Source organism: Pseudomyrmex gracilis, unplaced genomic scaffold, assembly GCF_002006095.1.
Source record: "Pseudomyrmex gracilis isolate BER0280 unplaced genomic scaffold, ASM200609v1 scaffold_10, whole genome shotgun sequence".
NCBI lineage: Eukaryota > Metazoa > Arthropoda > Insecta > Hymenoptera > Formicidae > Pseudomyrmex > Pseudomyrmex gracilis.
The window spans coordinates 1571617-1587138 of NW_018020594.1; the positions used below are offsets into that span (position 1 = coordinate 1571617).

The 15522-nt window shown below is 26.6% G+C and overlaps 2 protein-coding genes across 6 annotated transcripts in view; both read right to left on the reverse strand.

The window, feature by feature from the left end:
* Window positions 1–1412: 1412 nt before the first annotated feature.
* Window positions 1413–4987, reverse strand: LOC109862679. 2 transcript variants are annotated; one of them, XM_020442801.1, is made up of 7 exons: window positions 4659–4987; window positions 4118–4229; window positions 2882–3078; window positions 2160–2501; window positions 1960–2042; window positions 1685–1732; window positions 1413–1495 (listed from the first exon to the last, which is right to left on the reverse strand). In XM_020442801.1, the coding sequence occupies exons 2-6, from the start codon at window positions 4166–4168 to the stop codon at window positions 1722–1724; spliced, it is 684 nt and encodes a 227-aa protein (XP_020298390.1). In that variant the 5' UTR covers window positions 4169–4229; window positions 4659–4987; the 3' UTR covers window positions 1413–1495; window positions 1685–1721. The 2 variants fall into 2 exon arrangements, with proteins under 2 accessions (XP_020298390.1, XP_020298382.1); XM_020442793.1 differs by lacking the exon at window positions 4659–4987 and having other exon boundaries at window positions 4118–4415.
* A 1658-nt stretch (window positions 4988–6645) lies between these two features.
* LOC109862701 (aminopeptidase N-like) overlaps window positions 6646–15522 on the reverse strand; it is a 9449-nt gene continuing 572 nt past the window's right edge. For 2 of the 4 annotated variants that reach the window (XM_020442819.1, XM_020442823.1), the window contains exons 2-13: window positions 13890–14428; window positions 12741–13205; window positions 12404–12587; window positions 11881–12016; window positions 10039–10132; window positions 9488–9870; window positions 9016–9335; window positions 8087–8283; window positions 7527–7868; window positions 7331–7400; window positions 7054–7101; window positions 6646–6777 (exon numbers count right to left, since the gene is read on the reverse strand). In XM_020442819.1, the coding sequence (XP_020298408.1) occupies window positions 6700–6777; window positions 7054–7101; window positions 7331–7400; window positions 7527–7868; window positions 8087–8283; window positions 9016–9335; window positions 9488–9870; window positions 10039–10132; window positions 11881–12016; window positions 12404–12587; window positions 12741–13205; window positions 13890–14428 (2856 nt within the window). In that variant the 3' untranslated portion in view covers window positions 6646–6699. The remainder of the gene's footprint in view (window positions 6778–7053; window positions 7102–7330; window positions 7401–7526; window positions 7869–8086; window positions 8284–9015; window positions 9336–9487; window positions 9871–10038; window positions 10133–11880; window positions 12017–12403; window positions 12588–12740; window positions 13206–13889; window positions 14429–15522) is intronic. The other 2 variants (XM_020442829.1, XM_020442835.1) reach the window with 2 other exon arrangements.

Genomic DNA, 15522 nt, shown 5'->3' on the forward strand with positions numbered 1-15522 from the left:
ATTGAAGAAAAATACTGATTGAAAATCAGTGAAAATAGGACACCCAATATAACGCTGGTTCAAGAAATTGTTTGTTTGAAAAATTTTCTAGAAAAAATGAAATAGTAAACTGACTTTAAATCATCTTAAACCTGGTATTTATAAACTAATTTGTTATAAATTACATATTATATTTACATTTATTAACGCTCTTTGATGTTTATATTTAACTTAAACAAAATGTTATAAGTATATCTAATACAATATTGTATAGTCTTTTTCACTATAGTAAAACTCGATGCAAGATCTCGAACGGAGGAGAATTTATCAATCACTTTGGTCAATCAATTTGATCAATAACCGAATTGTGCAAATGTGAGATTAGTCAATTCTCTATTCGGATCAATTTTTAGCATCGTAAACACAAGATTTAAGTCTAGTTCTTTAATAAAATAAATTTTTTTTTTGAAAAAATTTGTTTCATTTTACAAATCGATTGAATAAAGATTTAAACCATCGTTTATCTGTCAAATGTGGACCAGAGAGAAGCCTGAAAGTAGGTTTTATTGCATTGTACGCTGCGTTCCAATATTCACTTCCACTACTGGAAATCTATAGCACATGTGACATGAAGTGTATAAGTTTTTAGTACTTGCAGTGAATATCAGAACGCAGCTGTAGTTTCTTACGACGCTTTCAGCTACTGCATTCAGCGCCTTATATTCACAAAAGTGAAACTACGGAACGAAATCCACTTTCAGGCATAGACGGTATAGAAATGTAAGGTTTTAATCCATGCTACATTCACTGTAGATAAGTAGTCTCGAATTGATACGAATCTTTTCACGATTATAAATTGCGTAAAAAACAATTTAAATACTTTTTTTCAACTTTGAATCTAAACTACGGAAAATATTGAAATTATGTGACTCAATGTCACAATTGGCAAACCTAAAACTCTACGTGCAAATTGCACTGATTTCATCGCTACCAAAGCACTAAAGTGTACTGAGCGCTGGTCTTTTGCTACATCCCTCTGTAAAATAAACTATTCTTCTTATTTTTATATGTAAAAAAAACTTATAAATATCTAATTTAAAAGTTCTTTTCAATATTAACATATTATTATATGATTAACAAATAAGTTAATCATATAAATGATTAACTCATCATTTACATGCACGATTTTTGTCACATAATTTCAAAACTATTTTCCTATCGAGGATAAGTAAAGAACACAGTTGTAATTGGCAGATTGTTTTTGTTAATAAAAGAGAACATTATTTTTAAACAAAACTTTCTTTACTGCAAAACATTTCATAATTTATACTTACATAGTAAAGTTTATAACGTGTATGTTTAAACTTATTACGTAACAATTTGAATATTTCTGTCTTTTTTGACTGTATCGTGTATATGTTTAATAGTGTTGCATAAATTACGTATTTTGCATTTTAATTAGGAACCTACGACGATGTTCAGCTTTTTTTTTAATGGCATCAACAACAAATAATGGCTACAACAAATAACAAAATATAGTTATTATAAAATCTTATATACTTTTGTATAAATTTAATAACAATCATAAAATATAAGCATTATGAAATATATGTTTATAAAACAAAACAAACTAAAAGCATACATAACTAATAATTATTTCAAAAAATACTTATATATTCTTCAAATAGTGTATAAAAACATTTACCGTGTCATGTATTTTTTGCAACTGGTGTAAGAAGTTTTCATCGGTAATCTGAAAACACTTCGTGCTGTTATTACTGAATGTGATGTACTTGCATTGTGTAAAAATACTCACTATCATAAATCACTAATATTCTTACATTATATCAAAACCAAATTATAAAATACATTGACTATTAAATAACTCTATAAGACGCACGTAATACATTCTACGTATGAAAAAGAGAATTTATAACTTACACGTATATATATAAAATAAATACATAAGTTCATACGTACCATCGCCAGGCCTTTGTCTGAATATATGTTGTTTATAATTTATAATACAGCTTGCTGCTGCAACTATGTTAATATTGATTTCTCTATTAAAACAAATACGTAACAATTAAACATGACAAATTCATTATGTGACAAATTCAGTACGTGAAATATACTCTTATGTGATATTGATTCAAATGTATGAAAAAAAACCTGTTTACCTTCCTATTTTTTCTATTGCTTGTAGTATAGAAGAAAGCGTGTCAACATTTTTCGAATGCTTTGAAAACATAGTGAAAAGAAAAGTAACAGTGCCAGATTTCGATATATTAATATTCTCGTGCAAAACAAAAGCATGTGGTACAGAATGTGAAAGCGCATATAGAGAAGGTAAAACATTTTCATTAATTGTAGAACAAGGTAACAATTCGTATAATTCTACGTCTCTTTTCTGTCTTATGTACATGAATAATAGGTTGAACCAAATTATGGATGTTTCATAAGTAATATTTTCATTCATTAAACCTTGGCAATATATCCATTTTTGCCAAGTTTCCAATAGTCTGCAAATAAAAAACATATAATTCTAATTAAACATATAACTTTATTTAAAGAATAAATCTAGCGCACTTGTATATAATCCCAGCAAACAATTTGGTTGTCAGATGTCGCGATTTTATCGCCAACCGCCACATCAAATCCATATCTATCTGTGTTCCCAGTAGGATATGGTTTTGATGAGTTTTGGTGACTATGTTGCGTTTTTTGTGTCTATGTGTTAACAGCTTTGGCAGCACACAAAGCATGTTTCCGTATTATAGCGTTTCTGCACACAGTTTCTGTTGCCAGGTCTGCACAGTCAGAAATTGTTTGCTGGGATTGTATCAAAATGACGAATTTGTGACTACAAGGTGCTAATAAAAAAATAAAGAATAAAACATACTTCCATCGTGCAGTATTATTGAAATGCAATTCTAATGTTGCATTAATATGGTCATTGCACTTTGAACTACCAAGTATGCACGTCCATTTTAAAACTTCGTGAAATAAGTGATTACTGATACTATTCTCTGAAGAATATATGTCAAATAAGTCATCTATATCATCAAGAAACTTATTCAATATTGTCAGGAATCCATTCTATAAAAAGATAATGTATTATACTAGAATTCTAAATTGAACTTAATATTTACTGATCTTTGTATTATTTATTGTTTCATATCGAAGAGTTGTTACAGTTCAATAATTGTAACGCATATGATTATTATATATTTTTTCTAATCTTCTTTCTAATCAATTTTTTCTAATCTGTAGTACTTACTAAATTACATGCATGTTACAAATATAAGATTACAAAGTTCAGTTTTTCTTTCATTTATTACATCTATTGTTTATTGCTTTTGTAATCAAATCTTCTTCTTGTGTAAATGATATATTTGTGCAACTCAGTATATCACAGACTTTTTTGTACTTTATTTGTGAATCAAAAGTAAATAGGAAAAAATTTAAATTGCGGAGAAAGATTTACATTCTCTAAATTCAATAAACTTAGAGGAATCGGGTTTTATTTTCTACAATATTTTAACAATTTAGAATATGCATGATAATATAAGGACTTTAGAATACTCTATAATATTATCTGTTTTATATACACTATTTTTATATTATTTTCGTGATCGTGCATATCTCTAACTAAAACTAACGTATTCCGAGTTTGAAGATTTTGCCATTCACTAACCATAACTCTCACTTTACTCATGCACTTTATCAATTGTTCGGTTTACGAGAAAGTGTATTGTAACAGACAGTAGAGTATTATTTTTCTAATTACTTGCAAGTTACTATCATATAATAACATTAATTAAATTTTCTAAACTATTATCTAAGGAATTCCAATACAAATAATAAATATTTAATATTTTTATACTTTCTTTTTTCGATTATAATGACGTACTATAAGTTTTGCGACTTTTTTTATGTTTATAACATTCTGTGTTCTAAATTGTATTTTTGTTATGATGTCGGCTAAAGAAACACAAAGGCGTGAAAACTTTCCGTACACTACATATATATAAATTATAAGAATACTTTAACAAAGTTTCTCTTATCATTTAGTTGTAAAAATCATTATGATCTTTTATGATTATGTATTTCTTATATGTACTGTAATACTATTTACCTTGATACGTTTGGTGACAACACTTTGTGAATACAGAAAATCGTTTGACATGTTTTCAAGACCAATAAGTAGAGGATACCACGCTTTGTACGACTTGTCCACACGAACTAAACTGCTTGCAATGTCAAAATATATGTCTACATCAGTACCCATTGGAACAAGCAGTCCGTTACATATTATATTTTGCATCAAAAAAAAAAAAGCATCGTCGAAAATGTGTGCTAAAGTAATATCAGATAAATCAATGGATGTGGTCTCTGCATTTTTTAAGAAAAGACCAATATTCTTCCAGTATAGGTCGTAGTTGACACGATATCCTAAACAATTTAATGTTTAGAGAGAGAGAGAGAGAGAGAGAGAGAGAGAGAGAGAGAGAGAGAGAGAGAGAGTCAGTGTAAGAGAAAGAAAAAAACAGTGAAAAAACATAGTACTTATAATTACTATGTAAATAAGTGATTATATTACTTTTTATTAAGAATAGTGAAAGTTTCAAATAATTATATATAAAATAAAATTATAAATATGTCTGTTACTACATTACCATAACTGTTTACGACAAGAATAAACTCATCTCTCTTAAGTTCCAGAAACACCGGCAAATAATCAGAATTGTTTTTGTATGGTGGTAAATTATACTGATGGGCGGAAATAAATTTTGTTGTTGTTACTTTGTAAAACATTATAGGTATCCACCACTTGTTCGAACACGGCTCCGTTTGATCAACGTCAAAACAGTCTGTAACCTTTATCTCCAAATTTTGTAATTTTCTGTGTTGTATTATTTGTATCACAGGATATCCAACATGTGCTGTCCATGACGTTATTATTTTTTTAGTCATCGACTGTTGAACTTGCATTAGGTGATACGCAGCTGAATCCAAATACCTTTTGTAATTGGAATTCCAAAATTTGCTGAGAAGTGACTGTTCATTATACGTAACATTCGATGTACTACTAGTGATAATAGTATCAGTAACAACAAATAAAGCGTTAATAATTGTTGTAAATCTCGAAGAAAAATATTTGATGATTGTTTAAAAGTAAGATAATTTTACAAATAATGTCACTAACATTTAAATAACAATTGTTGGAGTACTCTAATAATTTGTACATACTCACGTGTTATAATAAAAGGTTAGAGCTTTTTTAAACATACTAGTATATAACATATCATTTCTAAATATAGTACTGAACATAGAGAAGATATTGAATGCTATAACATAATTTTTTCTTAGTATTAAAATTATAAAATTTTACTAAAAAGAATATTTAAAGTATTAATATTTATATATTTATACATTGTAAGTAAAGACGTTTACTTTTTAAAACTACTTATAAAATACTTTGTTTGAATATAAAAAAAATAAAAATAATTTACCATATCCCTCAGTAAAAAAAGATATTCAATTAGTTTTTGTCATATTTTCACTTACATGACATATTCAAATACTATGTTTGAAACAAAATTTGCAGTATTTTTTAACAAAATAAAAAATAGTTGCAAAGTTGTACTTAAAACTAAATTACATTACTATTACATTAAATTACAATTCCAATTTTGTGTTTACTTTTTATTAAAATATCTTTATCTTGTATCACTAATAAAGCGTCAATAATTTAGTTTTATTAAAAAACCAAAATGACGAAAATATAACGACGATCGAAAATTGATCACATAAACATGGTGAAGATACCAACACCTATGTGCAGATTTTTTTTGATACAAGATATAGACAGATATTTAAGATATAGACCGAGATGTTATAGTGTTTTGTCTATATATATAATATTGTGTAGACTGTGAAGTTAAGTAAATAGAGGTACTAAATACATTTATTTCTCTTACCTTTTTTTTGCCACAATTTACAAAGTATTGATTGTGATATGAATGAAGTATCATATCTTGTAAATGCTTCTGTATAATCAAAAAATTCTCGTTGTGTTAGAATCACACTTGACTGAAGATAAGATGTACGGTAAAACTACAAATTGAATATTTACTCAAATACTTAAGTAGTTTAGCTAACGTGTAAGTAAAATAATAGGGTAATAAAAGTTTTAAAAATTCAGATTCCGGTGATATTCTTTAGCGGTAAGATACATTAAACGCAGCAAATTATTAATAGCATCATGATCAAGAAGCTGTTTATGTAGTATTTGTTATACATACTCACATTATGTACATGTTTCTATACGCAATAATATTAACATAATCTACTGCTTCTTTTTTAGCGTACATAAACAGAAATAAAGTACATAATATTACCATCACATATTCGCACAACAAAACCTGTATATTTGGTTCCAACTGCCTGTCACGTTGAAATTTACATATTTTTAGAACTATTTGTCCTTTCTCTGAATTATAATTATTTTTTGTTGTTGAAATATTATTGAAGTAAACTCACTACACAAAATAATATAATTATTGAACACAGTTAAGTAATAGATCATTTTTTGTTAATAAAAAAGCACATTAATCTAAAACAACAATTTATTTAGTTCAAAATTTATGGTTTGTAATTAAATACATAATTTGTAATTAAATACATTGTTTGACTTTTTACGTATGTTTAGACTAATTACATATTTTGCACCTTAACTAAGAAACGACGACGATTTTCAACTTTTACTTTAATGGCATCGAGAATAAATAATGGCTAAAACAGATTACATAATATAGTTATAATAAAATTATATACACTTTTTTATAAAATTGATGCCAATTATGATAAAATATAAACATTATAGAATATATTTTTATAGGAAATATATATAGGTCATATTTTTATACGAAAATAGTTTTTTATTAAAAAAAAAAAAAAGCCAAAAGAAGCGCATACATATCTAATATTTCGAATTTAGACTATTAGAAAAATTTGTAAACCTTAAAAAAATATCTATATACACTTCGAATATTGTATAAAAACATTTACCATTTTATATATGTTTGTCAACTGGTGTAAGAACGATTCATCGGTAATCTGAAAACACTTTGTGCTGTTATATACTGAAAGTGATGTGCTTGCATTGTGTAAAAACACTCAATATTGAAAACTAATAATATTCTTACATTATGTTACAATCAATTCAAAATATGTTAACTACTAAATAACTGTATAAGACGCGAGTAAATACATTATTATGTATGAAAAAGCAAAAGTATGGCTTTACACTTATATAAATAAAGTAAATGTGTAAGTTCATACGTACCATCGACAGGTCTTGGATTGAATATATATTGTCAATAATACAGCTTACTATTGCATGTACGTTAATGTTTCTATCAAAATAAGAACGTAAAAGAACAAAACTCTAATAATTAGCGTATCAACTTTGTTAGTGTGTACAAAATACTGTTATACAATATGATATGATAATAACATTGTATGCAAAAAAAGTTTTTTACCTTTGTAATACTTTGTGTTCTATTTCTTGTAGTATAGCAGTCAAGGATTCAGTATTTTTTGAATGCTTTGCCAACATATCGAAAATAAGAGAAACACGATCACTTATCTTATGATTTCTAATAAATGTACATAAAGGTAGAAAAGAAGAAGAAAGCAAATTGAAAGACATTAAAATATTAGAATGAAGTGTAGAACAACTTAAGAATTCAAATAATTCTATATGTTTTGACTGATTTCTGTATGTGTTCAATAGTGATTGCCAAATTACGGATGAGTCATAAGTGACATTTTCTAACATTAAACCTTGGCAATATATCCATTTCTGCCAACTTGGCAAAAGTCTACAAATAAAGAAATTAAAACTCTTTACAGAACAATCCTAACGCTATTCTATCACTTTTTTTAATAATTTTATATATTGTTTTAATATCAAAATACTATATCAAATTTTTTATGTCACAATCGCAGTTACATATACTATAAGTTTAGTAGCAAGATGACGCCTTGTAACTTCACTGGACGTGAAATTGTTAACAAAAAAGTAAAAACTAAAACGTACTTGTTTTTTGCAATATTTGTAAAATGCCACTCTAATGTTGCATTAACATGATCATTGCACTTTAAACTGCCAAGAACGCATGACCATTTTAAAATTTCGTGATATAATTGATTACTGACAGTATTCTCTGAAGAATATACGTCAAATAAGTCATGTATGTCATCAAGAAACTTATTCAATATTGTCACGAGTCTATCCTATAAAGAAATAATGTGTTCTATTATACCATATATTTAATTCCTAATTGTACTTAATATTTAAATAATTAATACTTTCTGTGTACTTTCTTGTTCCATAATAAATAATTGTTATATTTTACTACTTGTATTGCGTATAATTAATAGATTGATCACTTCTTTCTAATTTTTATTATTTATAAAATTCGGTGCATGTTTTGAAAATATAAGATTACAGAGGTAATTGTTTCTTTTATTTACTACATATATTGCTTATTCCTTTTGTCACTTAAAATTTATTCTTATGCAAACAATATATTTGTACTCAATATCACAAGCTTTGCGGAGTTTATTTATCAATCAAAAGTAAACAAGGCATAGAAAATTTAAATTGCGGAATAAAATTTACTTTTTTTAAATTCGTAAAATCTTAGAAATCGTGTTTACTTTTTACTATATTTTAACAAGCTAAAATATGCACTTTTTATATAACTAACACTTTTACAGTATCGTATAATATTTGCTTTTTTTTCCATAGTATTTTTATATTATTTCTTGTATACTTAGTGTATACTTAGTAGCTAATTATTACTAATGTATTCTAAATTTGAAAAATTTGCTGTTTACTATAATCATGACTTCCATTTACTTATGCACTTTATCAGTTGTTTGTTTTACGAGAAACTGCGTTATCAACATTAAAGTAAACTTTTTATTAATATGTCCGTTTTTGTGTACTGTAATATTATTTACCTTGATATGTTTAGTGACACCACTTTGTGAAAACAGAAAATTCTTCGACATGTTTTCAAGAGCAGTAAGAAAAGGATACCACGCTATGTAGGACTTCTCCACACGAAATAAAGTGCTTGCAAGGTCAAAGTATATGTCCACATTACTATCATCTGAAGCAGGATTTTCGTTATACTTTGTATTTTGCATCAAAAAATAAAAAGCATCGTCTAGAATTTGTGCTAAAGTGACATCAGACAGTTCAGTATGTGTATACTCTCCATTTTTTAGGAAAAGAGCAATATTCTTCCAAGATTCACGGTCATAGTTAACGCGATATCCTGCAACAATTAAATAATTAGAGAAAAAGAGAAACAGTGTAAGAGAAAAAAAGTGTAACAACACAGTAATTGTAATTACTACATTTAAATATTGCAATATGTACATACAAAATAAATAAAAAATTAATAATTAATATTTAATGCTACAGTACCAGTGCTGTTCACGAAAATGACAGAATTATGTTTACTAGTAGACCATGTAACTATAGTATTGTTGTCGTCTATTCGTAGCATATCATCATATGTGAAAAGAATTTTTGTCGTTGATATTTTGTGTAATCTTACAGGCAACCACCGATTGCGCTTAAACTCTTCTTTTTGATCAACGATAACACATTCTATTTTCACTAATGTCAAATATTGTTTATCATCGTATCGTCGTACTTGTATTACAGGATACCTAACTTGTGCTGTCCATGACGTTAGTAAATGATTGATATATTCTATATACGCAATCTGATCTGAAGAATTCTCAAACTTGTTGTTCCAGAACTTATCAAAATGCGACAATTCATTGTTTGAATCAGTTGATGTACTATCATTGACAACAGTCACCGTAACAACAAATAAAGCGTTATTAATTGCTTTAAATCTCAAAAAGAAATATATGATGACTGTTACAAAGTATGAGGATTTTTTGAATAGTGTCACTAACACTTCAATAAGAAGTTTCAAAGTATTTCAATAATTTTTACATACTCACGTGTTATAATATAAGTTTACAGCTTCCTGAAATATAGAAGTGTATAGGAAACCCCCACTAAAAGCTACACTGAGCATATAGAAGGTACTGAATGCTATAACATAATTCATAGTAGTAATATTATAAATTTCTAATTAAAAGAATATTAATAATAGTAAATCTCACATACATAAAAAATCTATAAGCTACAACCTACGATTGGTAGTGATAAAAAATACGATAATGCTAAGAATTTATTGGAACGTTTGAAAAACCCTTTATTGTAATCATCTTCAGTCAATCTTGATAAGTAATGAAATTTTACATTAAAAATGATGTTACGGTAGCATATTAATGAATAAAGTGAGAAGTGCGTAAAAAATATTCTCTCTATTAATTGACATGCTGCCATAACATTTTTTAAATGTAAAATGTTACTAATGATCAAGATTAACTGAAGATGAACACAATAAAGAGAATCAAAATGTTCCAATAAATTCTCATTATCGTATTTTTTATCACTACTACCAATCGTGGATTGTAATCATAGATCTTTTAATTTTTTGAGATTTGACTTAAGAGGTCGTCATTACTGGTAATTAATAATAATAATGTTTATACATTCATACATTATAAATAAAGTTACTTTTTATCTAACACATAGGAACAAACATTTTAATGTACTATTCTTACGTACATACATATATGAAATTAAAGTATTTGTTATGTTTTTTACTTTTTAGCAATTTATAATAACTTTATTAATTAATATACACCATACTAGGCCTTTAAAACAACATTCAATTACTTCATAAATACCACAACTTTATAAATAAGCAACATTTCAACTTTACATTCAACCTCAAAGCTGTAATCCATCGTCATTCGTAGTAAATTAATTGATTACGAAACAGGAAATTTGACTGTTAAAAATTTAATTTGTCGTTGACTCTTCCCGTGCGGTCACTGACATGTAATTGCAAATAATTCTTATTGTCATCTTTATCAGAGCTCAGATTGACTGAAAACGATCACTACTGTATGATCACAATGTCTTAATCATTTAATGCGTAGTTTCTTTTCTGCTACGTAATCACTTAATTTGCCACGAATAACGGTGGACTACAACTACGAGATCAAATATAAAGTTTGTATTTTAATAATATCTATATTCTCTAATTTACACATGCAAATATTATCGGCTAATTTCTCACAAGAGTATTTTTCCTGTTTTGTATTACATCACAAGAACAGATACGATTAACAATATTTCTAAAACAATTTTGTTTTTATATATAAAAAGAATAAAACTATTATACCACATTCATCAGTGAAAAAAGGTTTTCGGTAAGTCTTTGTCGTATTTTCACCTACATGACATATTCAATTACAAACTTAACTTTGTGTATATATATATATATATATATATATATATATATATATAAATAACAAGAAAACAACAAAAATAAATACTATGTTTGAAACAAGATTTGCAGTATTCATTTTCATCAAAATGAAAAGTAATCGCGAAGTTTTACTTACAAAGTGAGTTACGTTTTTATTACAATTAAATTACAATTTCAAATTTGTATCAACTTTTTATTATTAAAATATATTTATCTTGTAAAAATAATAAAGCAACAAATATTTCTGTTGTATTAAAAACGAAATTGGCGAAAATATAACGACGATCGAAAATGTTTGACCACATAACTATGTTGGCGATACCAACAATAATTTGCAAACTTTCTTTTAGACCATTCTTAAGATATACATATTAAGATTTCATGCTTTGTCTATATATTATTTTGTAGACTGTGAAGTTAAGTAAATAAAAATACTAAATACATTTATTCCTCTTACCTTTTGTTTGCCACAATTTACAAAGTATTGATGTTTGTGCTATGAATGAAGTATCATATTTTAATGTTTCTGTGTACTCAAAAAATTCCCGCCGTGTCTGAACCACAATCGGATTTAGTAAAGACATACCGTAATGCTACAACAAATTGAATAATTACACAAATACGTACGTAGTTTAGATAGTGTGTAAGTACAAAAGTAGGGTAATAAAAGTTTTAAAAATTCAGATTACAATGATATTCTTTATCAGTAAGATACATTAAACGCAGAAAATTATTACTAGCTGCATGATCAAGAAACTATATATGTAATTTATACTATACATACTTACATTATATATGTTTCTATGCTATAATACTAATATAATATAATGCTTATTTTTTTTACCGTAAATAGACAAATAAAATATTATCAATATTTAGTACAAGTTCCAAAATAGTTCTCAGATTAAGATATTGTTTCTTAGTTGTCACATTTATGATTGTGTAAAACTGTATCTAGTTCAGAAATACATAAGACTAACCTGATCGTGAAAATATACGCCGTATACTGTTGAAAAACCTTCGACAAACCAAAGATCAGATTGTTTATCTGTAGCTAACCAATTACTGAACATTTCTTGTATCACACTGCGTACTACCAAACATGTTACTTCTTTTCTTCTTATAATTGAATCTACTTTTTCGTCGTATATAATGTCATTTTCACTAAAAATAAATAAGTTGTAACTGTTACAACATTTGACTCTCTTCGAAATTACTACATACCGATGAAAACTATAATTATAGTAACGTTTGTTTTTTCGGTATGTACATAATGTTTTAGAAGCTTGTTTTTGTGTTTTGAGTTCCGTATCTCACCTGAAGATAACAAGTCCTTCAATTATTACAGTTTTGTAATTAGTCGCATTTACTGGAAGTATCAGGTAAGTAACCTTACGTGATTGTGGAATGACTTTATTCCACGTGTTTCTGATATGTGTGTAAATATTTTGAATAAGACTTTTTGCATAGAATAAGTTATTTTCTGCCTGTTTTCTGCTTTTAAAAATAATTTTATCTTTTGATATTAACTTGGCAGATATGTAGTAAGAGTTTGGTATAATAGCTAGTACTATCGAATGTGTGAATATTGGTGGTGTACTAGTAAAATCTGTAAAGACCAGTGACTCTTCTGAATAAAAATTTTGTTTTTTAATATCCGTATTTGATACAACAGTATCAGTATTTTTATGTGTAACTTTAATAGTAAAGGTAGCTTTGGTTGCTGGATTTTTCCAATACGGAAATATCCATTCGGCAGGAATACGCGGTAAAATCAGAAAGCTGAAAGAATAAAAATTATATAGAAACCACTATAAGAATAATTACGTAGATAAATTAGTAGATAAATATATTACATTAAATAAATTTTTAAGTAGTAAATTAAATTTGTAAAACTTAGTAAATTCAACATTTATAAATCATATTAATGATTGAATAAACAAATGTAGTATTTATAGATTAAAATTCTATAAAAGAAACAACTTTTTAGTGAAATAACTCGCGTTTTATAGAAATATGTATTATTAGTAAAAGTACTCTATAATATATAAATGCAATGTAATTGTTATATAATGTATAGTGATTACCATACAAAAATGTTTTTTTGAGTTTGAACCGTGTTAGTGTCATTTTTATAAAAATAAAATTTTTATAAAAATTTCTACTTACGCGGTTCAAATCCGCAAAAACATCTTTGTATGTTAATACACATCGCGAAAGCATCAAATATCAAATATATAGTGATATAATATTGTTATATAATATATATTACTAATATTATGTCATGTATAATATACAATTTGTATATCTAGTTGCAATATTAAAATTTACTATATATAAATATCTCGTAAATAATGTTTTGATATTAACGTGCTGTAGAAATAAGTATAGTCTATAAATAACATTGTATAATGGTGTTTGCAGCATTTGAAAATTTTAATATGTATTAGTTTTTTATGCACTTACTCTGTCTTGTTAAGTGGTTGATTTATGTATGAAAATGCTATCGCAACGTCTTCTAAACGACAAGTATATGTCGAATTTATCGAGTATTTTCCGGGAGTTAATTTTATTCCCTTGTGTAGAGTTAGTATATCTAGTTCAAGGTATTTAGTCGTTATTTTGTATTCTGATGTAAAGTTTACACGATCTTGTTCGATAAAACTAATGTCCACACTTTTAAATCGATCTTCCGAAAGATATAAATTTTCTATATATCTGACTTTACTTTGAAAATGACCAGAAATGTTAGATTTCATTGTTAATGAGCGTAAATTGCAAGAACGTGCCATATATAATCTTATGTATTGTTGTGTACATGTAATGGTTATATCAACATTAGAAGCAATAGTAAACTTGGTGTTTGGTAGTCCCAGTGAAATGTGATTATATGCTATCGGTGTTATACACTGCAATATAGCCGGCACATTCTTATCAGTGAAAGAAGCAATTCCGGTTATTAAGCCTATAATTCCAAAGAATTTGAGTGTTTGCATAATCCGTATCTGTAAAATTAATTTCTTTGTCAAACACCAAATAAAATATTTGTGATTGTTAAACACAAATAAAAACCACAGAAGAACTTGATAAGGTCTTTTTTTTTTCACTTTTTTTTGTTTTTGATGTTAGTTGGTAGATAAAATAGAGTATTTTAACTAAATTGTTTAGTAGAGAGAGATAAAATAAAGTATTTTAATTATCTAAAATGAAATAAAAAAATTATTGATTGATTCCGAGATATACGCAAATTTATAAAACGTGTAAAGAGTAGTACACGTACGTTTCGAACTGTACAATCGGTCCTCTTTAAAATTACGAAATTGTTATTTATCAAGTTCTTTTCCTGCGGTTTTCAAGTATGTATTTTATATACAAACAAAATATTGTCAATCCATTTTGGTAAAATTTAAAAAGTATCTATTATTATTATAACGATTAGTTTACATCCAGCATAAATAACTGTAGAAGCATAAATCTCATATAAATAAATTATTTATAAAAGTATACGATTAATACTTTTGACTACATATAAACTCAATTAAAATTTGCGGCAATTACTTTGATTTACACTCTAGCAGAGTCTCAGTGAAAAGTACCGGCTATCACTAATCGGATCACAGTTAATGGTACTGAGTTACCGTTACTGAGTTGTATTAATGGCAGTTTCACGTACTTAAAGTGACAGTAATATAAACAATGGAGTTTATTACATTATAAATTAATTAGTATTTAATTTTTCGAAATTACTGCCTAAAAAAGTTTTTATCAATAAAAGAGATAGGAAGCAATGTTACATATCATACTGGAACCATTTTTACATTACACGTCTCTTAATATAATTAAATGAAATTACGCGATAGCCTTGAAATGGCAGTAATTGAAATATCTATCCTATATTATTTCTAAACAAAATGAATCTAGACAAATTTGTTTATAGTTTCTTAAGCGCATTTTTAATACTAAATTATATGGTACAATAAAGTACAAAAAATACTTTTTTATTGTACTACTAATTGCATAATATTAATATATGTATATTATATATTAATTGTTTTTGTTATTTTACACACACATATATACAATATATAAAAATATAACT

Excerpts from the sequence above, each read along its gene's own strand:
- LOC109862679 (XM_020442793.1), bottom strand. The coding sequence starts at position 4,306 with ATGCAAAATATAATATGTAACGGACTGCTTGTTCCAATGGGTACTGAT. Across the intron at positions 2,502-2,881 it reads AATAATACTGCACGATGGAA|ACTATTGGAAACTTGGCAAA; the intron begins GTATGTTTTATT and ends TTTTATTTGCAG. Across the intron at positions 2,043-2,159 it reads GCAATAGAAAAAATAGGAAG|AGAAATCAATATTAACATAG; the intron begins GTAAACAGGTTT and ends TTGTTTTAATAG.